General features: G+C 40.1%; 1 protein-coding gene across 7 annotated transcripts in view; it reads right to left on the bottom strand.

The window, feature by feature from the left end:
* Positions 1-23,939, bottom strand: part of PHACTR1 (phosphatase and actin regulator 1) — a 695,847-nt gene that overhangs the window by 82,602 nt on the left and 589,306 nt on the right. For all 7 annotated transcript variants that reach the window (XM_069092414.1, XM_069092412.1, XM_069092416.1 and 4 more), the window contains one exon: positions 11,442-11,763. In XM_069092414.1, the coding sequence (XP_068948515.1) occupies positions 11,442-11,763 (322 nt within the window). The remainder of the gene's footprint in view (positions 1-11,441; positions 11,764-23,939) is intronic.

Below are 23,939 nucleotides of genomic sequence, written 5' to 3'. Positions count from 1 at the left end.
AGAATATTTTGGCTTTATATATAACCCTCTTTTGTTCTTTTTTATATATACATGTTTGTTGATGATTATTTTTTAAAACTTTAATTAATTTTTTATTTTTAGTTTTCAACATTCAGTTCCACAAGCTTTTGAGTTTAAAATTTTCTCCCTCTCCTTCCCTTCCCCATCCCCAAGATGGCATGCAATTTTATATAGGCTCTACATTGTTGATGGCTATTAAATTCATAATAAAGAGGAAAATGTAAAACAAAAGTTTTGAACCTAGCAAGGCAGAGAATCCCTGTCCTTCAGAGTACCGTTCAGTCAATTGTTAGTTGCTTAGCTCTCATCCCTGTAACAGTCATGCCAACAATGGAAAATGCCCAAAGAGAGCTATCTTTGGTGAAACAGTTTTTCTTAGGATGTTACCTTGACCTAGAATTATTAAATAATGGCTAGGATGAGTTACTATACCTTTCAAAGTGCTTTCTTAACCTACACCCTAGGAAAGATAAAACTCTTCCAAAACAGACTCTTAAAATTACTGGGAACTGGGAAAAAGGGTCATGGGAATTGCCAAGTTAATTTCATTCTTTGCATCTTTTGTTCAGCTATGCTTCCTGTTAGGAGACTAGGAACCAAAACCAGTCATCCATTTGTAAAACATGAGGCAATTAGGCATTTGAATCCAGGTCCCTAGAAATGGCTATATTGTATGACCCATCACTATTTTTTTGGTCATCACCAGAATGGCTAAACTTAATTCCCCTGCTTGACTGAAAATCCTAGTATTGGTGAGAAAGTATTGTCATGAAAGTAGAATGAAAGCATTTGAAGGCAGTAATCCAGAGTCTCTCTCAGGAACAAAGTCCAAAGCAATAAAGTACAGGTAACCCTGCACAGAAGACACAGTGACACCAATGTGCATTCCATCCTAACCTGTCTATGAAAAGAAAAAGAATAAATTACAGGGAAACATTTATGCTTATCATGACATTTTTTCAGCTCTGCACTCATGGCTGTCAGACCAGGCCAATTAAAAACATCCATCAGAACACAGTTGGGAATAATGTGTTTTTGTTGTCTATCAATTAAAACAGACACCAGAAGCATCCATCTTTATGATATAAGAGGCATGGGAGAATAAGAAGAATGGAAGGAGTTTTTGTTCCTAATTCTCTTCAGTTAAAACCAAAGTAATTTTCTTGACATAACATACAAAGGATGAATGTGTTGCAGGTGGAGAGTACTTTGTGATATTTACAACAGATCTGGTAGCCATGCCATTAGGATTACTTCCATTTTTTTTTTCCTCCAGGGAACAAAATAGCTCAAGAATGCAGTACAGAGTTGAAAAAGCACTGATCTGGACCACAAAACCTGGATTCAAATCTTACCTCTGATGCTTATCACGTATGTGATCTTGAACAAACCACTTGAACTTTCTGAGCCTCAGTTTTTTCATTTTTAATATGAGGGGCTTGGAGTAGATGGATTCTGAGGTCCCTTCCAGTGCCAAAGCTATTTATCTTAGGATGGGAAAGCTAGGCTCCTCTTGTTAAAATTGGTGGTCCTTACCTTTTCCTGCATATGCAAATGTTCATGCAAATTTACACCCCGGATTGAATTGCACCCAATAAATATGGAGTGTGATTGCACTGCATCCAATTTTGTCAGGCTTAACTCACTCTTCCCTAACTCATTTAGGAACCTGATTGAATTTCATCCAAATAAATGAGAAAACATTTACTGGTGCTCAGAGCTTTCTGAGCATGATGTCATTGACCTGAATGTCATCAGGTTCCTGTTTCTATCTCTAAGTTATACATCCACATGTTATATTTACCTTTATCTCTTGAGTTTGGATATCACTCTTTAAAAAAATGTTTTACTGTTACCCAAGAGATTTACATCGCAGTGATTTCCAGACAATGCTTGTCATTGAGATCTCTCTTTTACCAAAGGGTTAAAGAAAACCAAAAAATACAGCCTCAACTGATAGTATACACAACATTCCAAATTCACAGTCCCTCTTCCCATTTTACTACTGACGTAAGTGGTGACGTTCTTTTCTTCCGAGAGTACATTATTACTTATTTGGACAACACTCGACTCATAGGATTCTAGATTTAGAGCTAAAAGGCACCTCAAAAGCCACCAAGTCTAACTCCCTCTGTTTACAGATGAAAATAGTGAGGAAGAGAGAGATTAAACAAATTGCCCAAGGTCACTCATTTAATAAATATCCTGGGTAGGTCTAGAACCCAAATCTTGACTCCAAGTCCAGAATCCTACTGACTATTCCACTTTCCTTCCCCTAGTAATTCCTAGTTTGAATACTTGCTCAAAGTATGTCAGAAAGAGCCAGTTTGAAGTGGATACTATATCACACTAACAAAGAAGACAAAAGAGGTACACCTAGCCTAGTGCCCTTTACATAAGAAGTGTTTAATAAATGTTGAGCTAATATTATTTAAAATAAATGTTGTCATTCAGTCATTTTTCAGTACTGTCCAACTCTTCTTGATCCCATTTCAGATTATCTTGACAAAGATACTGGAGTGGTTTACCATTTTCTTCTCTATCTCATTTTACAGATGAGGAAACTGAGGCAAAAGGGTTAAGTGACTTGTCAAGGTTCACATGACTACTAAGTGTATGAGGCTGGATTTGAACTCAGGAAGATGAGCCTTCCCGATTCCAGGTCCAGCACTCTTAGCCATACCTGCACCACTTAGCCGGTATCAAGGATTCAGGGGATACAAAGTTTATGGCCAGATCTGAAGTACTGATGCCAATGGGAAGACAGAATAAGTTAAAGGTAAGTTTTAATTTTCCTCTCTACTCAGTTCTCTTCCCCTAGTCTATACTTCTTCCACTCTGAAGTATTTGGCAGCATAGCCTGGCATGGAGGAGAGTCTTTCGTAGAGCATGTCATCAGTGGTTGTGTTTATCATCTCTCAATTCAATTCATCTCACTTTGGTGAGCATTTATTCAATAACTGTTATGTGTGAGGTACTGTTCCAGCATCTGGGGATATAACAAAGTCAAAACAGCCCCCATCCTCAAGTAACTTACATTCTACTAGGGGAATACAACATGTACTGTAGATAAGTAGAAGTCATACACACATATGATATTATATATAATACACAAAGTAATATTGGCAAGGGTGGAGGATAAAGCAGAAAACATCTGTTCCCTATGCTCTGTCTGACTTCAGTGGGGCCAGTTACCAGCAACATTTATAAAAGGGGCTTAATAAATTATTTTTGAAAAGAGAAAAGAAAGGAGAACTGCTGAGCAGGAGCATACATAAGCTTTCTCTAATATCCTCCTTTCACGTTTTCCTCAACCAGGGCGATTAGATGGTACTTTAAAGACTGAGAAATTGTCAATCCTTTTTTTAGAGCTTCCCATCTTTGTCATTTCCCCACCCATAACACTGGGAAAGGCAAATAGCCATATTAATAACTGACATTTACAAAGGTTTTCATGGTTTATAGAGCACTTTCCTCATAAATAGCCCCATGAGGTAGAGAGTACAAATGTTATTATTCCCATTCTCCAGCTGAGGTAGATGTGTAAATGTTATGCCCAATTTACAGGTAAGGAAACAGAATCAGGGAGGTTCCACAACAAATATGTATTGTGCCTCAAATCCAATCATCCCCCATGTTGCTTCCCATATTATGACATTTTAAAGCCTTGGGGACGTTGAAGGTAACTGATTTAGGAAAAGAGAGCCAGATTTTGAGCATTAGAACTGCTGGTCATTTTACCAAGTCATTTTTGTCAATGATCAGCTCTCAGTATTCTTCAAAACATAGTGAGAATGAAATATTCAGCTTAATTTCTAAAGAAAAATATGACAGAAAGGAATATTACTTTTTGCTATCTTTTTCAAGTATAGTCATTGTTAAAATGAGGGGAAAATATACTAATCTTTGCAGAGGAAGAAGTAAATTTATTATCTGAAAACATGGCAGTGAAAATGAAATTAAACTTCAACAGATGAGTCTTTTGTAATTTACTCTGCATCTGTTATGAAGAGAGTGGCTGCTTTTTCAGGGGAGAGAGCAAGCGAGAGCAAGAGGGAGAGGGTACAATCAAGCACTTTTTTCCTCTTGGGAACCAAAAAAGTGTCAAAGATTGTGTTACAAATTGCAGCTCCTGAAGCTGAAATGTGACTGGAATAACTATGGGAGCATGAGGGAAACAAGAAATCAGCCTCTCCTCAGAATACCTCTGTGCATATATGTTTGCAGTGTGTTTTTATGGCAGCCTCTGCATAACCTTCTAAGAAAATCAATAGTGTGGCCATTGTTTTGATGGTTGCCATCCTGATTAAGATGCTGCAGCCTTCATTATGTATGGAAGATACTGCTGCCCAACTCTCAATGGGGTCTGTACTTTGAGTTGTCTACCTTGTCATGATGATGATCACGCTCCCTTAACTGATTCCTTTTATGACCAGTAGATAGATGGTCAGGGGTGAGACACAATGAATAAAAAATGCCACATAGTCAGACCTATACATGCACAGAGCATTATGCACATAATCAGGGCTTAGTAAGCATTTGCTGAATAAATAAGTATGCTGGGGTGGCTAGGTGGTGCAGTGAATGGGGCACCAGCCCTGGAATCAGGAGGTCCTGAGTTCACATCCAGCCTCAGACACTTAACAGTTACTAGCCATGTGACCTTGGACAAGTTACTTAACCCCAATTGCCTTGCCTTCCCACCTCCAAAAAGCAATAAATAAATAAGTATGTTGGAGAGGAGAGAGTGCTGGACCTAAAATCAGAAAGACCTGCGTTCAAATTCCATATTAGATGCTTATTGGATATATGACCCAGGGCAAATCTCTCAGGGTCAGTTGACTCATGTAAAATGAGGATACCAATGGTACCTATTTCATGGTTGAGAAACAAATGAGATAATGTCTTTAAAGTACTCGGTAAACTTCGAGGTGCTTTATAAATGTTAGCTGTTAGTATTAGATGAATAAAGGAATGCTCTGCCTAGATACTTATTCTGTTACCGCTAGTGGTATCAATCAAAGAATGTTTTATGAGAAAGAAAAATGGTTTCCTCTCCAGACATTATTCTTAGAGATTATGTTTATTCTCTGCATATTCCTGACTTTTTTTTCCAGCTTTTCCTTTAACAAGCCATTATGGTTCTGTTTTTTCAGCCTTCTTGAAATTTTTATGTTTTGGGCTTGCATAAGGTTTTAGGGCACTGAATTCATAAACTGACTATTATGCTCTGTAAGTAATCATCTCCATGATCCCTGAAGGAGTGATAGGGAACCAGCATGAACCTGGCATGCCAAACTACTACCACCACCACCCCCTCCTCTTACTCTGGTGAAATCAGCCCAAGACCCTATGCCCAAGATCTTTGGGAATGGCAGGGACACTCAGTGCCCTTGTTCTGCTTCCAGTAGCCACAGTTACTTGTTGTGTGTCTGACTATTTGTGGCCCCATTTGGGGTTTTCTTGGCAAAGATACTGGAGTGGTTTGTCATTTCCTTCTCCAGCTCATTTTACAGAGGAAACTGAGGCAAACAGGGTTAAGTGACACTTCCTGCTTCAGTTCATTTTTTCAGTAATTTTTCAATCGTGTCCAACTCCTCATGACCGCATTTGGGGTTTTCTCAGCAAAGATACTGGAGTGGCCTGATAGTTCCTTCTACAGGTCATTTTACATATGAGGAAACTGAGGCAAACAGGGTTAAGTGACTTGCCCAGGGTCACACAACTAGTAAGTGTCTAAGGCTGGATTTAAACTCAAGAAGATGAGTTTTCCTGACACTAGGCCTGGAGCTCTATCCACTGGGCCACCTAGCTGCCCTGGCCACAGTTATTAAAAACCTAGAAAAGCAAATTCTAACTACCAAGGGCCTTGGTACTGTCAAATAGTTCAATGTTGGAAATAAATCTGACAGTGTAACTTGCAAACAACTATGTATATAGGTATAGATGGTGTAAATGGGAGTTAATTTTAGAAGGCACTGTGGAAGGTGGAGGCAGGGAGATGGTGATGGTAGAAAAGGCCTCTTGCAGAAGATAGAAGTTCAGCTGAGTCTAGAAGTATGCTAGGGAATCCAGAAGAAAGAGGTGAGATGGGAGAGCATTTCAGGCATGGGGGACGTTAATGAAAAGGGAGGAGTGAGGTAGAGTGCCTTATAAAAGGAAGAGTGAGTCTCTAGTATTCAACGCTGCTTCATTATAGAGTACTTGGAGAGGAGTGAAGTGGAAGAAAATCGGAAAGGTGGAAAGGAGCTAGGTTGTAAAGGGTTTTTAACTTCAAACAAAAGATTTTCTATTTGATCCTGAAGGTAATAGGGAGCCACTGCAGTTCACTGAATTGGAGAGGGTGCAGTGATATGATCAGATGTGCCTTTGCCTTAGGAAGATCACTTTGGAGGTTGAGTGGAACATGAACTAGGGTTGGGGAGACTTTAGGCAGCAGATTAATCAGAAGTCTGTTGCAATAGCTCAGGAGAGAGCTGAGGAGGACCAATACTGGGGCAATGGAAGCAGTGCCAGAGGAGAGAAGGGGATAAGTAGAAGAGACGCTGCAAAGGTCAAAACGACAGAACCTGGCAACAATTGGAGCATGAGGAGTTAAGGACGACATCCGGGTTGGGAGTCTGCGTGACTAGGAGGATGGTACTGTTCCATATACTGAAAGGAATATTCAAAAGAGGGAAAGGTCTGGGATGAAAGGCAAGTATTTCAGTTTTGGCCATGGTGACTTTGCATTACTTATGGGACATTCAGTTTGACATATTCAATAAGCAGCTGGTGATACAAGTATATAGCTCCGGAAAGAGGCTGGGGTTTGATGTACAGGTCTAGGAATCATTTGCACAGGGATAGTAACTAAAACCATGGTTATTGATGGTCTCACCAAGTGATACGGTGCAGAGGGAGAAGACAAGGGTGCCCAGGACAGGGCCTGGGGGGAGATCCATGGTTAATGGATGAGACCAATATGAAGATACAGCGAAATGACTGAGAAGGAATGGTCAGAGAGGTGGGAGAGATTCAGGAGAGACAGGGTCATAACCTAGAGAGGAGAGAATGTCCAGGAGAAGAGGGTGCTCAACAGTGGTACAGGTATCAGAAAAATTTAAAAAAGACTTAGATTAGATTTGGCAACTGAGAGAGCATCAGTGATCAGGGAGAGCAGTTTCAGTCAAATGATGAGGGTGGGAGCCAGACTGTAGCAGAGGGCTTAAAATTAAGTGAGAGGAGAAGTGATGTCATTGGTCATCCATCTTTCTCAACCACTCTCTGATGATGTCATTAACAATTGGTCACATGGTTTAGAACTTATGTAACTAACATGTGATCATTCCAACCAAGAGAGAAAAATAAACTTTTTATACCTAAATTAATTAGAAATGAACAATTTAAGGAAATTTATGGTTGGCATCCATTATATTTATTTGTAAATAATAACAGCAGACAACAGTCAAGAGGCAGGGTGTCATTATGATTAAGAGGGCTCCCTTTGGAAGTAGGAAGACCAGAGACAAGTCTTGCCTCTGACATTTAACTGCTATATGACCTTGGGCAAGTCATTTAATCTTACAGGGTCTCAGGTAACTCTCTTGGTATAAATCACAGAGAAGGTACTGATCTGAATTGGTAGAAGAAGTGACTTATGCTAATGAATTCACAGGTCTGGTAAAAAATAAACAATAACAGCAACAAACAAACAAACAAAAAACGCCCCATTGTCTATGAATCCTTTAAGTTTCTCTTGGTTTAAATACAATTCATTTAGTCATTCTGTCTAGGGCCTGTTTTCATTCTAGAAATATACACATTACACAAAATGACCTATTAATGTGGTATTTTGCTCTTTTTGTTTTTGGATCTATCCATATATCTATTTAGGGATTCTGGGCTTTGACGAGGTAGGATGAAAATTCATTTAATAGAGATATATTTGATTTTTTTTCTTCAAAGCCCTCAGATTTAAAGAGTAGATGTTTTAATAATTTAACTCAGCAGAGCCACATAAAGTATTTATACATCTCTAGACAGAAACCTCAATATGAGGATGAAATATCAATTTTAAAAATACTGAAGGACTTGTTGGCAGGTTTGATAACAATAGAAATTTAAACAGTAGTAGAAACATCACTAATTACATTTTTACAACCAAGAATTGCACAAGAGAAGTAGTACAAAGGCTTTTTTAGAGACCTGTGGTTGTTGTTCAGTCCTTTCATGTGTGTCTGACTTTTTGTGACCCCTTTTGGGGTTTTCTTGGCAAGGATATTGGAGTGGTTCGCCATTTCCTTCTCCAGCTAATTTTATAGATGAGGAACTGAGGCAAACAGGGTTAAGTATCTCCTGGCAGGGTCTGACAGCTAGTATCTGAAGCAAGATTTGAACTCAGGAAAATGAGTCTTCCTGACTTTAGGCCTGTCACTCTCTCCACTGCCATATCTAGCTGCCCTTTAGAAATTAGTAGGCCCTTAGAAACAGAAGGGGAATTTCTTAACTAAGTAGAAAAGTGGCTCATGACCTTGTATCATTCTCCCAGATCTCCCTGGTCTCCTAGAAGACAATGAGGAAATGGAAAAAAACTTCTTTTTTTTTTTTCAATCTGGTCAGGAAGGTGGCCTCCTTTCCCCTTGAGGGAAGATCTTGTCAAAATGACAGGAACACTTGTTCCATATGTTCTAAACAGATTATTAAAACCTACTTGTAGCCCTGACCTAGTCTAGGAGGCCAGACAGAAGTAGGAGACAAAGTGCTTAGCAATGGTGACACAGAGATTTCTGCTGTCTTGCTTAGAATGTCTGATTTACATCTGTGCTCTGGGCCCATTTCCTCTTTGACACCACATTCCATTTAAGACCCTGAGCCTATCTAGACTTGCCCTCTCTCCTTGCATTAACACAATCAAGACAGAGAAAAAGAGCTCTCAGATAGACATATTAAGCTGGGGAGGGGAGTGGGAATGGTATGTAAGTGGTCATTAGTGTTTTTCTCTAGAACTTTAAGAACTGTATGCTTTAACTGAAGCCCTTGGAGCAATGAAGGCCCTACAGGAAAAGCATCTACTTAAGGGTTTCTTTTGGAAATTTCAAATCCTTGTGAAAACCACAAACTTACACACACACACACACACACACACACATATACAAACTGACCCTTTTTTCCTTAAGGAATTGCTTATAATGAAGGGAGAAGAATAGAATTAAATGAATCAGATGGCACTATTCAACACATTCTTTAACTATGTCCTATAGCAATGAAGGAAGCAAATGGGCATCACATGGGAAAGTGGGACCTCAAGGACCTGCCAGAAAGTATCCATTTCACAGAGAAGAAATATTTACTTCAAAAGCTAGGAATCCCAGAGTAAATTTCAGCCCTTCTTGCTGGTCAGAGAAGAGGGTTGGGAAGGAGGAATTAATCAATGGAATTTCTTTTTTTTTTTTAATTTCTTTTTATTATTATTTTTTAATGGCATTTCTTAAGTGCCATGTGCCAGGTACCATGCTAGGCAAGACCAAACCAAACTAATCCCTGACTTCACAGAACTTATATCTTATCAGGCGAGGCAATGCATTCATGAGTGAGTACATACAGAATATATACTAGATCATTTTGGGAAGGAAGCCATTAGTGACAGGAGGGATTAGGAAAGGCTTCATGTTGCTGTTCAGTTTTGTCTGACTCTTCATGACCCCATTTGGGGATTTTTTTAGCAAAGATACTAGAATGCTTTGTCATTTCCTTCTCCAGCTCATTTCATAGATGAGGAACTGAGGCAAACAGGGTTAAATGTCTTACTCAGGGCCACATAGCTACTAAGTGTCTGAGGCTGTATTTGAACTCATGAAGATGAGTCTTCCTGATTCCAAGCCCAGGGCTCTATCCATTGTGCCACCTAGCTTCTCCAAGGTTTCATGTAGGAGGTGATATTTAAGCTAAATTTTGAAAGAAGCTAGAGACACAAAGAGGTGGAGGTGATGGGGAAATGGATTCTAGGCAGAAAAGGTAGTCTGGAAAGAAGGCCATTCTGGCCTCAGACACTTAACACACACACACAAAGCTAGCCTTGTGACCTTGACCAAGTCACTTAACCCCAATTGCCCTCCAAAAAGCAAAAAAAAAAAAAGGCCATTTTGGCTAGAGTACATGAAAGTTGCTAATGTATTAAAAAAAACCCTCAAAATGTCATCTAGATCAAGGAGATTGATGAGTTTACCATCACATTGGTTCAGAGGAGAGTTGATGAGGGTCTTAATTAGTGTGACAGCCATGTAAGAGGAGCGAAAGCGATAGGTATGAGACATGTAGTAGAGGTACAATCAACAAAATTGAGTTCTACTGTGGAAAGAAAAGGGACAATAAATTTGATCAAGCAGTCTGTTCAAAAAATGGTGGTCTCCTTAGTGTCAACTCTGCTAGGGGAATGGCAGTGTGTGATAGTCACTCTGTCTTTCTATACTTCAGTTTGCCCACATAGGGAGGAGGCCCAGGATGCTCATTAGATATTACAGTTCTGGGAAAGATATTTAAGCTTTCAACTCACTTTCAACAATTCATTCCTTTTCTTATACTGGAGGATCAAGAAATTGGCCCAAGAACTGTACTGGGTAGTGAATGAAAGTGCTTCTATTAGAGAAAATGAAATAGAGTCAAGGGTAAAAAGGACAGCAAACTCTAAGCCAGAAGGACATCAGGATTGCAGGATCATGGAATTTTCGAGCTGAAAGAGCCCTCAGAGCCCATCTAGTCCAGGTCTTTTTGACCTGGGTTTCATGGATCCCCAAGGAAGTTGTGAATAGATTTCATGAGCTTAGACAGGACAAAAATGACATTTTTATTTTCACTCTTATAGACCTCTTATGGAAATTCTGCATTTTCTTAAATTATGAATGCAGGCAACAAACCACAGCCAAAGGGGTCTATGTCAAAAAAAGTTTATGACCTATGAGCCAATATAACCCTCTAATTTTACAGATAAAGAAACTAAGACTCTCATAGGTTAAGTGATTTGCCCCAGGTCACAGAACTAAGGTGTGTTTGTGTGTGAACTAAATCACAGAATTAGCCCCTAGAGAAATAAATAACTTTGCAATTGGATTAACACCACCAACAACATACAGTTAGCCCATTATCCCTTTCCTTGTTACTAAAGAAAAGGGGAAGGCTTCCACCCATCATCCCTTCCCCCCACTCCCCGATCCCAACTCCCACATTGTTTTTATATGATTTCTTTAAGGCTTCCTTTTATGTTACTTTTTTTTTTTAAAAGCATACCATGGTATATATTCTGGGCCAGGAATTCCCTTAAGGATGATCCTGGGAACAAGAGCCCTCCAAAGATGATTCAGAGTGCTATACTGCTCTAGGATCAGCTCCAGACCCACTATAGCTGGCCCTCCCCTCGGAGTGTATAGGAAACCTGGCATTACCTTTCCAGTCGCTGCATGGTCATAGCCAGTGTTTTATTCAATTCATCTATCATCCTGCAGCCTGATGGCTGCATAGGTAGTGGGCTGGAGGCGGAGGGGAGGTGCTGGCTGTGGCCGCCGTACTGGAGCTGGTGCTGCAACTGGGATGGCAGGACAGTATGGTGATGCTGAGCCATGGTCTGCTGGGCACTCTTCTGGGCCGCGTAGGAAGCGAGGGAGAGTTCTGGCCCTCCTAAAGGCATGCAAATCATGACTTTCTTTGGAGGTAGCGGAGGAGACAGTTTCACTGGCAAACAAGGCAATTTCACGGGGGCACCAGGATCTACAACAGAAGGAAGAAGGGAAGCAAGGAAGCATGACTTTTAGGCATCAAACGAGAGCATTTCTGTGCTACAGCTCTGATATACTGTTCAGAAGAAGACATTAATCAGTGATTGGTAGCCTGGGACTTCCTAAATTGTGTTGCTTTCATGTGGAAATCTTTAGATAAATGTCAGTACTACAAGATGCAATGAGTCTTGGGTAGTGTCAACAGATGCCAATGAATGTGCATTTCTACCCAACTCCTTCTGATCTCCTTCCTACAAAGCATACTTTGTGGCAAAGGACTCTTGGAGACTTGTGTATTCTAAGTACAAAGAAACAAAATTAAACTGCCTTGTCACCCATGTGGGCTTCAGCTGTCTATAACTTCCTTAGCACTCACCATGCAAGGTCAAAAGCTCCTCTAAAAGGTAAACAAAATAGGAAGAAACTAAAGATATTTTAAAAGAATGATCTGTTAGAACAGAAGGAAGGCAAAAAAGGATTACAGACAAGCAGGACAGCTTTGAAAGCTACAGGTTGCATTAACTGCATTAATTAATACTTAAAAAGAAAAGCATGTTATACATAACAGAGATCTTTGGTTTCATGAACAATCTTATCCTTCTGTTTAGAATAAAAATAAAAACTTTTTTTTAAAACAAGAATGATCTCATCAGAATGACATGCCCCCTTCAAACAGACCCGCTTCAGGAGTGAAGCAGGCTGAATAAATTGCCCATCTCTGTAAGGTAGAATTATTCTTTCAAGATATGCAAATTCTTTCTAAGCATCACTGCTGATTTACTGGGAGTGATGACAAGGCATTGCTTCCCAGTACCAATGAAAACACTGGTCCAGACAGTCATCTATCTTTCCTGCTCTGAAACTAAACCACACCAAACCAACTAAACAAACAAAAAGAACTCTATTTTGAGGCAATCAGGGTGAAGTGACTCACCCAGGGTCACACAGCTAGTAAGCATCTAAGGCCAGATCTGAACTCAGGTCTTCCTGACTCCAGGGTTGCTGTTCTATCTACTCTGCCACCTAGCTCATCTCTGCCCCCAAAAGCAAAGAAATGAGAAGGAAAAGTTCTAAACTAGAACAGGGCTTCAAGACAGATCTAGCATGGGTCCCTGAAAGGTCAAGAGCAAAGCAGCAGAAATCTAAATCTCTTTCTCATTTCATGCACTATCTTGCTCTTCCAGGGATCGTCCATAGTAGGAAGCAGTCAGAAGTAGATCAGACCCCAGGGAGCTTCTCTCATCACATATAGTCCTTTCGTTGTCTCCCATCTCTCTGAGAATGAAGTGAAACACCACCAGCTGCTAGGATCCATGAGCCCTGCTCATCAGATCCCTACTTGGCTAGATCACTTCTCCAAATACATACCCTCTAGCTTTAAGATGTTGGAAACTCTCATCGAGAGAGGGGCAGGGAGGGAGACATCAGCTAGATCACTTCTCCAAGTACGCGTACCCTCTAGCTTTAAGATGTTGGAAACTCTCATCGAGAGAGGGGCAGGGAGGGAGACATCAGCTAGATCACTTCTCCAAGTACGTACCCACTAGCTTTAAGATGTTGGAAACTCTCATGGAGAGAGGGGCAGGGAGGGAGACATCAGAACCATATCTTGTAACTCCAGGATTTCTTGTCCCCAGGGAACACAAGGCTACTGATTTTAACCTCCAATCATCTGCCTAATTTCTCTTCAGCGAGCAGAAATTGGCAAGTGGGATTTAAAGCTTTGCTCTTTCAATTTTCCAAATGATTTCTATCACTTTGCTAGGTAATCATCACCATCTGAGATGGTCTCGATAGAAGAAATGAGGCTGACTGTTTTAGGTCTCTAGTATAATTCATCCAGGGGTGCTGAAGTTAAAGTACTGATCATTAAACTGAGATATTGAAGCTACTCATTGGAGTTGACATTATTCAGTTGAAAAGTTAGGCTGCTATGTGGCATAATGGATAATGCAAAGGACCTGGAGTCAGGAAGACATGAGTTCAAATTTTACTTAATTCTGCTAAGTATTTCTAGGCAATTTTCTAAGGTTCAAAATTGGAGAGAGGTTGTCATCTGCATTGGGAGAGGGGGCTTCCTCAACCAGGAGCACCCACACTGAAGATATCACAGATATGGACCAGAAAAAAACAACAACATTCCAGTGCTCTGTATGGTGGGGTTACTTTGGGGCTCACTGTCTGTTTCCAGATTTATGCTCAGTAGTAACTGAACCAGAATAATCAGCTCTTTTAGAGCTTGGTGATTTCAGCCCAAACTCAGCATCTGCACTGTGGTGAGTCAACAGCCCACAGGTGGGATGGGACATGCCTCCTGCTGGGAGCACCTGCCTGCCTTTGCCTCTCCCAAGGCAGCTGGTACTTCTGATCTATTAGTCCTATCCCTGATAATCCTGCCAGCAGAAGGACCAGCTAGGAGTGCTCAGGAAGTGTTTTTCTGAGTGCAGTCAGGAGTGATTAGAAATTAGGTTGAATTCTTCATAGTGAGCTGCCTGAAACGCACCCCCTCCACACACACAGAGTCTCAACCACATGCATACCAACACATGCAATCTCATATATTCACATGTGCTCATGATAAAGCCATGCAGACTCATACAGGCAATCATACACACACATGCACACAAGCATGATGTACTCATATACAACTAACACACATACACACACACTCCTAACATTTCCACCCCACTAATGCACATCTATATCCAACACTAGCTTGTAGGTGGAGTTTTGCTAAACTCGACCAAGTTCTCTTTATATCATCACTGACTACTGGGTTCTACAGATATATTTAAATGAATTGTCAAAACATACGCAAGAAATCATCACTAGGACTGGATTAGAGAGAGGTTTTTGCTTTTTTTTCCTAGTAGAGGGATGGTTGGGTGCTTTAATCTGTGATTTTATTGATATAGAGAACTCTTGGTAAGGAAATTCTCTCTACCAATTCTCTCTGTAACTGTTCCATTGCTTATACTCTTTTAGAGAACCATTTGGGGACATGAATGGGTTAAGTGACTTACCCAGGTCATGCAGACAAGCATGTATCAAAGGCAAGACCTGAATCCAGGTCTTTCTGACACTGAGGCCAATTCTCTATCCACTAAACAACACTGACTCTTTAGCTGGACATACTCTTTTTTTAGAGCCTTTGGGAACCCAGAGTCGCCCCCAGACCATGCAGAGCACATTGGGCAGAACTTTTAGGGATAGTTATGGAAAGATAGGGACAAGAATCCAAAACGATGGGAATTTGTGGATAGGTAGTAATGTGCACCGCTGAGAGGAGTGTCCACATTGAGTAGATCCTAGATCCATTGAAATACTAACATATGCAGGTACCATTTTCCAGGGTCTATACTATGATAGAAAACCATGGACACTCTTCTTCCTATTTTCCAGCTTGATCTCTTCCTTTGGGGTTTTCCATTATTTCATGACAGAAACTGAGCAGGGACAGTAAGAGGAACATAAATTCAAACTGGGTTATTTTGCTGCGTGGCTTCTGTGGCTGGGTGCCCCCTTTGGGAACAGAAGCTGAGAGTTAAGCTGAGTTGTGCTCAGAGAGCTTGTACAGGAAAGACGCTGACTTCATAGTTCTTAGCGCTACTTAGTTATACTGGTACGTTCTGTAAAGAGGAACAGTGACTACCCGACCAACCTTAAGTCCACGTACACCTGCACAATGGCCATGTAAAGGAAGTAGATCTAAGTCCAGCATCAATTGATTAGTCAGTCAACAGCACTTATCAAGCATTTACCATATGCCAGGCATGGTGCTAAGTTCTGGGGATGTGAAGAAAGACAAAAAGACAGCCCTTTGCCTTCAAGCAGCATAAATTAGAGTTCAATGAGGGTCACAACATGTGAAGAACCAAATATGTAAAAAATACATAAAGTGTTTCGAAAGTCCCAGTGAAGCTTGATAATTTAATAGCTTAAAACCTATCGTTTAAGCATGTCTGATGTTGTGCGACCCCATATGGGGTTTTCTTAGCAAAGATGCTAGAGTGGTTTTTTGCCATTTCCTGCTCCAGTGGATTAATGCAAATAGAAGTTAAGTGAGTTGCCCAGGGTCACACAGCTAGTGAGTGTCTGAGATCGGACTTTGAAGTCAAGTATTCTTGACTTCTGGTTCAGAGCACTATCAACTGAGCCAAATCGTAAGGTCTAAATGAGCTACATCTCTGGGTACCAAAAGTACACATTGATGTGATATGACTGTTGACCTTTAAAGAACTACAAAAAGGGAAAAGTGCCAGATGAATGGGAGATAGACAAATGTTTTCAAAAAGTGAAAGAGGGTGAATTCTTCAGACTATAGGCTGGTAAGTCTAATCTTGGTTCCTGATAAAATGTTAGGATATATTGTAAAATGTGCTTTTTGTGAGCACTTAGAAATGGAAAGAGAGATTATTATAGACCAGAATAGGGTTATGAAGGAACACGTCTCACCAGAACAGTCTTGTTTCCCTTTTGGGCAGGTTTACTAGACTGGACTATCAGAGAAAGTCATAGGCACAGTATCCTGGGTTTGAGCAAATCATTTATTAAAGTCTCTCATTATATTTCTGTATAAAAGATAGATATGGGCTTAATGATAGTATACCTAGCTAGATTACAAACTAACTAAATTACTAAACTCAGATAGTTATAATTAATATACTATACTAAAAGCCTTGTGAGAGTTGTGGGATTGGATCTTATCTCTCTCCATCAAGCACTCAGTACAAGGTTCTATATATAAAATGAAATTAAATATTTGTGGAGGAAATTAATTTGTCAAATGGGTAAATCTGTGGTGAAACATCATGGAGTTCTATCCTTGGTTCTACTGAAGCCAATATTTGTTTCAGTGTCTTGGTTGAAAGCATGAATTACATGCTTATCAGATTGGTAGATGACACATAGCTGGAAGGTATAGCTAATGACAGAAGAGGATCAGGATCTAAAAAATTCTTAAAAGACTTAAACTAGGATAAATCTAAGAAGAGGAAGTTGAATTGGACAAATGTAAGGTCCTATACTCGGGTTCAAAAGATCAAGTCCACAAGAACAGGATGGGGAAGTTGTGACTAAGTTATAATTTATGGAATAAAGATTCAGTAGATCTATTTGGGACTGCAAATTCAATATGAGTCAACAGTGTGTTGAAGCAGTCAACGAATTTAATATTATAGAGTTGTGATGGAAACACAGAATAAAGGAGGTTAGAGTCCCATTCTCCTCTTCCCTTGTTACATCATTGCTGGGATATGATGTTCATTTCTGAGAACCATAGTTCAGGATGGATTTTGTTGTTCATCTCTTGCTTTCCAAGAGGATCAATGGCATAATGGGATGATGTCTTGATTTGCAAATGAATTAGAATTAAGTGAGTCAGAGTTGCACAAAGTCATCGGCTTCACTGTCTCTTCCAGAGTCATCCAAGCCCAATGCAAGACAAAAGTCAGAATGACTGGTGATGAGCCAGGATGCAGTGGATGACCTTGGCATCTTCAAAGTCTGACCAAGCTCTAAGTACTCCAAAGTACCTGCTTCAGTCACTTTCATGGCCTTTGGAATAAATTGTTCCCATCTGTTCAGTCACTGAGGAGAGGTATTCACATGCTTGGGGTAGACATTTCTCTAACTCACCAATGGGTTTGAGGCTTATTGGTTACTCCCAACCTGATTTAGCCCACATGCCCAGACTGATCTACTGGAGTGTAGCTGCTGTGCATGCTATAGCTTCTTGGAGTTACAGGGGAGAGCTGGGAGAAAAGTGGGCAGTAAAGGTGGATGAGCAGCCCTGAAAGGGGCTTGGCAAGTCTTCACACCAGAAGTGCTAATCCTCCCTGAACACCCCACATACCCTTTAGCAAGGATACTGAAAGACATTAGCAAGTTGGAGCACATCCAGAGGACAGAGGCTGATAGGATGAACAGACACAAAACTATGCTACTTGGGCATTGGTTAAGGAATGAGGAATGTTTTGCCTGGAGAAGAGAAGACCTAAGAAGACACTTCTGGTCAATTATTTGGAGGGTTTTCTTGAGGAAGAAATATTAGATTGTTTTTTTACATCAAAGAACAAAACCAAGAGCAGTGGTTGGAAGTCAAAGAGAGGCAGATTTTGGCTCAATAAAAGAAATAATTTCTTAACAATTACAGCGGTGCAAAGATATAATTGTATGCCATGGGACATAGTGAGTCTCCCTATAATTGGATGGTTTAGTTTGGGACTAGATTATGTGATTTTATGAAAATATTATTAGATGAGTAAGCCAAAAGCTTATGGGTTTTCTAATCAAGAGTTGCTAACATCAGTGAAATCACTGGAGGACTGAATAGCCAAGTATTGACGTTTTGCGAGCTATGCTACTGCCTTATTCTCTCCAGGAAAAGAACATGACACCCTGTATGATACATTGTCAAACACACAAATATATTATGAAGCAGGCAGCCTGACCTTGTTTATAGATAAACCACCTTTGCCACATCTGTGAGGGTCTATCTGTTCAAATATCTTTCCCTTATAGACTGTCAAGACTGAAAGTGAATGAGCAGCAAGGACACATTCTTATATTAGTATGGCTGTATCATGAATGATTCAATGAATGAAGCAGCATTTATTTATTTTTATTTTTTTTAAAGCAATTGGGGCTAAGTAACTTGCTCAAGGTTACATGGCCAGTTATTTCTGGGTGTGATGCTAAGTATCTGAACCCGGATTCGATCCCAGGTCATCCCGACACTGGGGCCGGTGTTCTTACTTGCTGTGCCACCTGGCCTCCCCAACAGCATTTATTAAATGCTTACTATGTGCAAAACAAAAGGTACTTATGTGCATACTTCAAAAGACTTGGTGTCTGTTAGTGTGAGTACACCTTCTATTCAAGCACATTACAAACTCTCCAAACTAAATATATAATCAGGAGCTGGTGTGACCAAATCATCACCTGCCAGTGAACTCATTGGTCATGGTCTTCTCATCACTTGGCTATGCTGATTTTCATTGGGATAAACAGTCTTCACCAGTCTCAGGCTCTAACTCTTTCCAGCTTGGTAATACAATTTCTTCAATCTGCCTTTAACTGACCTAGCCTTTGAGAATCTAGGCTCAAGGTTCTGGTTTGATGAAGCATTTGGGAAGGACTTTAATCTCAATGATATTACATGATATAAAGGTTAGTAAAAATAAGTTCAGTTGGAAAAATCATAGGAAGCTGGAAGTACAAGTAAGTCTTGTCACAGACAAGGAAGCTGATGCCCAGAACATTCCAAGGTCACATAACTAATTAATGGGATAATCTGGACTAGAACCTGGGTCTTCTAACACTCAGTTAAACATTCTTTCTATCAATCCACTGCCTAGTCTTCTCTAATGAATCAATAAGCACAGCTTCAATAGTTCTGGGTGGTACATATTGATAAATTTCAATGTTGGTAACCAATCCTTAAAAGAAAAGAGAAGAAAAATAGCTTAGATTTGGAGGCGTAAATGTGATACATTCTTCTGATGGAGCATTTCTACTGAAAGGGGTCATAGTAGAAAAAAACAGCGCTAGATTCTAAATCCAAGGGACCGGTCACGTCACTTTAACTGGTTCTATCTTCATTTCCTCATCTGTCAAGTAATAGAGCTGGACAAGACAATCTCTAAGGATCCTTCTATAATTAATGATCTATGTTTGACTTTATCACCTAAATATTAATCCTGGCTCTACCAGTAGCTATTTGGACAAGTCTCACCCTCTTTGGGTCTCAGATTATTTGCTTCTAAAATAGGGGTAATCATATCTGATCTGTGTACTGTGAAGGGCTACTTTGAAGGTCTAATGAGGTCACTGAGAACACAAGGCCTTAAACTCAGTAGATACAATATTCATTGGTTGATTGTTATAGAATACTGTGCACTCATAATCCTGGCATTATTAATGATAATGATAGCAACAAGAGAAGAAACACAAACCTGGCTTGAGGATTTATGGAAAATAGATGAGTCCTCTGCAGCGATACTGAGCAAGACTCAGTATATTCATAAAAATGTCTGTGTTGATGGAGGAGAGCAAACAAAACCTCCTGTTCTAGAAAACAGGGAAAATAAACCCAAACTGTGTTTTACAGGGTGATAAAAACCCCACGTGTGCTATATTTCCTAACTGTGACACTGCCCGCACTTCAAACTTGAAGAGTGAAATGAAAAGCCTAGATTGCTTCATCACTCTTTTATGCTCTTGGATTGTAGCAAACACACCAAATTATTTTGGATAAAATTATCATGCCTCCATTGTCTCTCCTCACACCTTCCAGAATAAGGATTGTCCAGTGTCTTGGCTGCAAAAGGCCGTTTATAACTGAGAGTGGCTTATGAGCCCTTCCTCAGTGGAATGGGACTCAGGGTTACGATGACCAGCCAGGCTATAATTCTACATGAGTCACTGGCCACAGCTCCCATGTTCAGCCTCCATCTGGAAGATGGAAGCAATGAAAGCTAGGACAACTATGTGCCAACAGGGTGTATCAAGTACCAGGTACCAGTAGAGGCAGAAGTAAGCCTGCATAATTGCTCCTCTTCTGGCAAACACTGAGTCAGATTGTTCCAACCAAAGGAAGGCACTAAATAAATGATATTTACATTGCACATTAAGGTTTGTAAAGCACTTTCCATATCATTATCTTATGTGAGTCTTATAACTTTACTATAAATAGGTACTGTAGGTAGTATTATCCCCATTTTACAGACTGGTAAACTAGATTTGGTTAAATAGCTTGCCTGTAGTGACATAAATACTAAAAATGGGGGGTGGGATTTGAATTCCAGGCTTTCTGACTGCAAGTTCAGCATTCTGTCCTCTATTTCTAATAGAATCATGACTCTCAGTTTGAGAAAACAATTCCTTGTTTTGCCCAACCCCTATGTAAATCATGAATTGCTTCTATAAAATCCCTTACTAGTGGTCATCAAGACTTTACTTGAAGACTCCCAGTGAGGGGGATCTCACTACCTATTGGAATAGCATATTCCTATATTGATTCTTTCAGGATGATAGGTCATCATCATTTAGTAGATGGTTTTAATTATAGCCTAGGGTATTCAATCTATCAAATGTACATGGAGGTAAAATTTGTTCCTGGGGGGCTTTTACCCCACCCCCTAGGAACAGGGTGGCAAGATGGGGCAGAGCCAGGGGTATGCTACAGCCAGTTTAGACCAACTTGGAGATCCAAATATTAAATTTTTAGTGTAAGCATTTACATCTTGGAAATCATCAAACACTATAAATCAGGGCTTGATTTATTGTTCTGTAGATTTTCTAGATTTAAAAGAATTACGGAAAAATGTTAATGCAGATTAAACTTAAAAGTATGTGAATTCAATTTTTTTTTCCTGGAGAGTTGGTTATTAAACATTTACTAGCACACTCTGGAGCACTAATAAAGTTATATATTTTATTGTGACTGGTATTGTTAATAACAATAGCTAGCATTTAAATAGCACTTTTATTATTACTATTTAGTGGTATTAAGTAGTACTAGTGACCATCAGCATTACTAAATAGCACATTTACAAAATGCTTTACAAATATTTCATTTTATCCTTACAAAACCCTAGAAGGTAGGAGCTATTATTATCCTATTTTAAAGACGAGGAAACTGAGACTAACAGAAGTTAAGTGACTTGCCCAGGGTCAAAAAGCCAGTAAATCTGAACTTAGATTTCAACCCAAGACTTCCTGACTCTAGGTTCAGCACACTGTCCACTGTGCTACTTAGCTGTTCTTTTACACAATACAAATTTAGTTCTCCCTATTAAGCCAGAGGCAGCTAGAAGGCCCAGTGGATAAAGTGCTGGGCCTGAGTTCAAATTCCATCTCAGACACTTATTAGTTGTGTGACCCTGGGCAAGTCACTTAACTTCTGTTCACCTTTATCTTTTGGAGAAGGAAATAGCAAACCACTCCAGCACCTTTGCCAAGAAAACCCCAAGGACAGCATTGGTGTGATATGGTCCATTGGGTCATGATGAGTTGGACACAACTGAACAACAAATAATCCAGAAGCTGCCCTTTTCACAAGTAATAACCTACTGATGACCAACAACCTCATGATTTTGTAAAATATACACATCAGAACATACTATAGCATTATCTTTACAGTTTTTTTTTGGGGGGTAGGCATTTCGGGGCAAAGGGCAGGGAAAGCAAGAGAGGTAGGGATGGTCTGTATCTTAAATAGATAACGATTTTTGCCTGACTTATTATTGGCCTAAGATTCTGGGCAGACATGAGATGGAGAGAAAGCACAGATGTGGTTATCTATAATGACTGAAGAGATGGGGTGGATCAGAGAGAGCACTGCTTTGTGTGGACAGATTAAAATGAGTAGGGATGATCAGTATGGATAGGCAGTGACTGAGATGGACCGGGAGCAAAGCTAATAAAATCATGACAAATATGTTAAGAATGAGCACGGAATTCTTATCCAATCCCAGAATACTAGAAATAGGGGATACCTCTTTGGAAATGGAAAGAAGTAAATGTAAGTCATAGAAGATAGTACTACCCCTTATGACAGTTGGTAGGTTTAGAGAATTCATTATTCAAGAGTTTTAGGCGGCACGGCCGGCAGATGCAGGGGCAGGCCAGGAAGGCACGGCGCGGCTGGCAGATGTAGGCCTGGAAGGGGCCTGATCAACTCGGAGGGCAAGTCTTCCCACCAACCACAAGGTCCACTACCAGGCCTATCACCAAAGGGCTGGGACTGGAAAGAGCAAGGTAAGAAGCAAATACAGGGGCCCCTGTCCTGGACAGCAAACACTCCTGGGGCTACCACTTCATAGCCCAGAAATTTTTTTTAAAAAGCCCCTTTCAGGACCTCCAAAGACTAGGATGACAGAGTGAACCTCACTTGCTCCAAACCCCCCCTCTGACCCTGAAAACATAGTAACTCTTGCCCCAGGGCAAAACCCTCTATAGAAAAGGCTTGGGATCCTAGAGGAAGAGCGTGGCTAGGATCCTGCCTCAAAATGGGTAGAAAGCAGACTACAAAGACAAAGACTCTGGAGTCCTACTATCCTCAGAGGAAGGAACCAACCTCAGAGGGAGACAATGTGGACTCCACACCCAAAGCTGAAACTTCAACAGGGAATGGGTCCCAAGCACAGGAGGCTCTCCTAGATGAGATCAAAAGGAACTTTGAAAACAAAATGAGAGAGATAGAAAACAAAATGAATAATTCTTTCAAAATGAAAATAGAATTAGAAAAACATTATAATGAGGAAAACATCTCTCTAAAAAGAAAAGTGTATGATATGGAAAAGGAGCTTCAAAAATTAACCAAGGAAAATGATTTGCTAAAAACTAGAATTAACCAAATGGAAACAAATAACTCTATGAGGAACCAAGAATTAGTCAAGCAAAACAACAAGAATGAAAAATTAGAAAAAGAGGTAAAATACCTCAAAGAAAAAATAACTGACCTGGAAAACAGATCCAGGAGAGATAATCTGAGAATCATAGGCCTACAAGAAAATTATGATGAAAAAATGAGCCTGGACAACATTCTCCAAGAGCTTGTTAAGGAAAACTGCCCTGAGATACTAGAACCTGAGGGGAAAATAGAAATCGAGAGAATCCACCAGACACCTGCTGAAAGAGATCCCAAACTGAAAAGTCCTCGAAATGTTGTGGCCAAACTCCAGAACTACCAGATAAAAGAGAAAATACTTCAAGCAGCAGAAAGAAACAATTCAAATATCGAGGGTCCACAGTGAGGACTGCACAGGATTTGGCAGCCTCTACACTGAAAGATCGGAGGCAGTAGAATACAATTTTCTGGAAGTCAAAAGAGCTCGGTTTACAACCAAGGATCACATACTCAGCGAGACTGAGCATATTCTTCCAGGCAAAGAGATGGTCATTCAACAATATAACAGAGTTCCAGACCTTCTTGATAAAAAAGCCAGAATTCAATGGAAAATTCAACCTCCAATTACGAGATGCAACAATGACTTAGAAAGGTAAACAAGGAGAACAGACACACACACACACACACACACACACACACACACACACACACACCCTGCTATTTGATAAGAGCAAACTGGTTATAGACAAGTAGAGGGTATGACTATAAAATCACAAAATGACAATTAAAAAAAATCTTATTAAGGGCTACAAAGG

This window comes from Petaurus breviceps, unplaced genomic scaffold, assembly GCF_028583685.1.
Source record: "Petaurus breviceps papuanus isolate PSGF00001 unplaced genomic scaffold, PetGlider_PUasm1.0 190, whole genome shotgun sequence".
NCBI lineage: Eukaryota > Metazoa > Chordata > Mammalia > Diprotodontia > Petauridae > Petaurus > Petaurus breviceps.
This window is presented reverse-complemented; position numbering and strand designations above follow the sequence as displayed.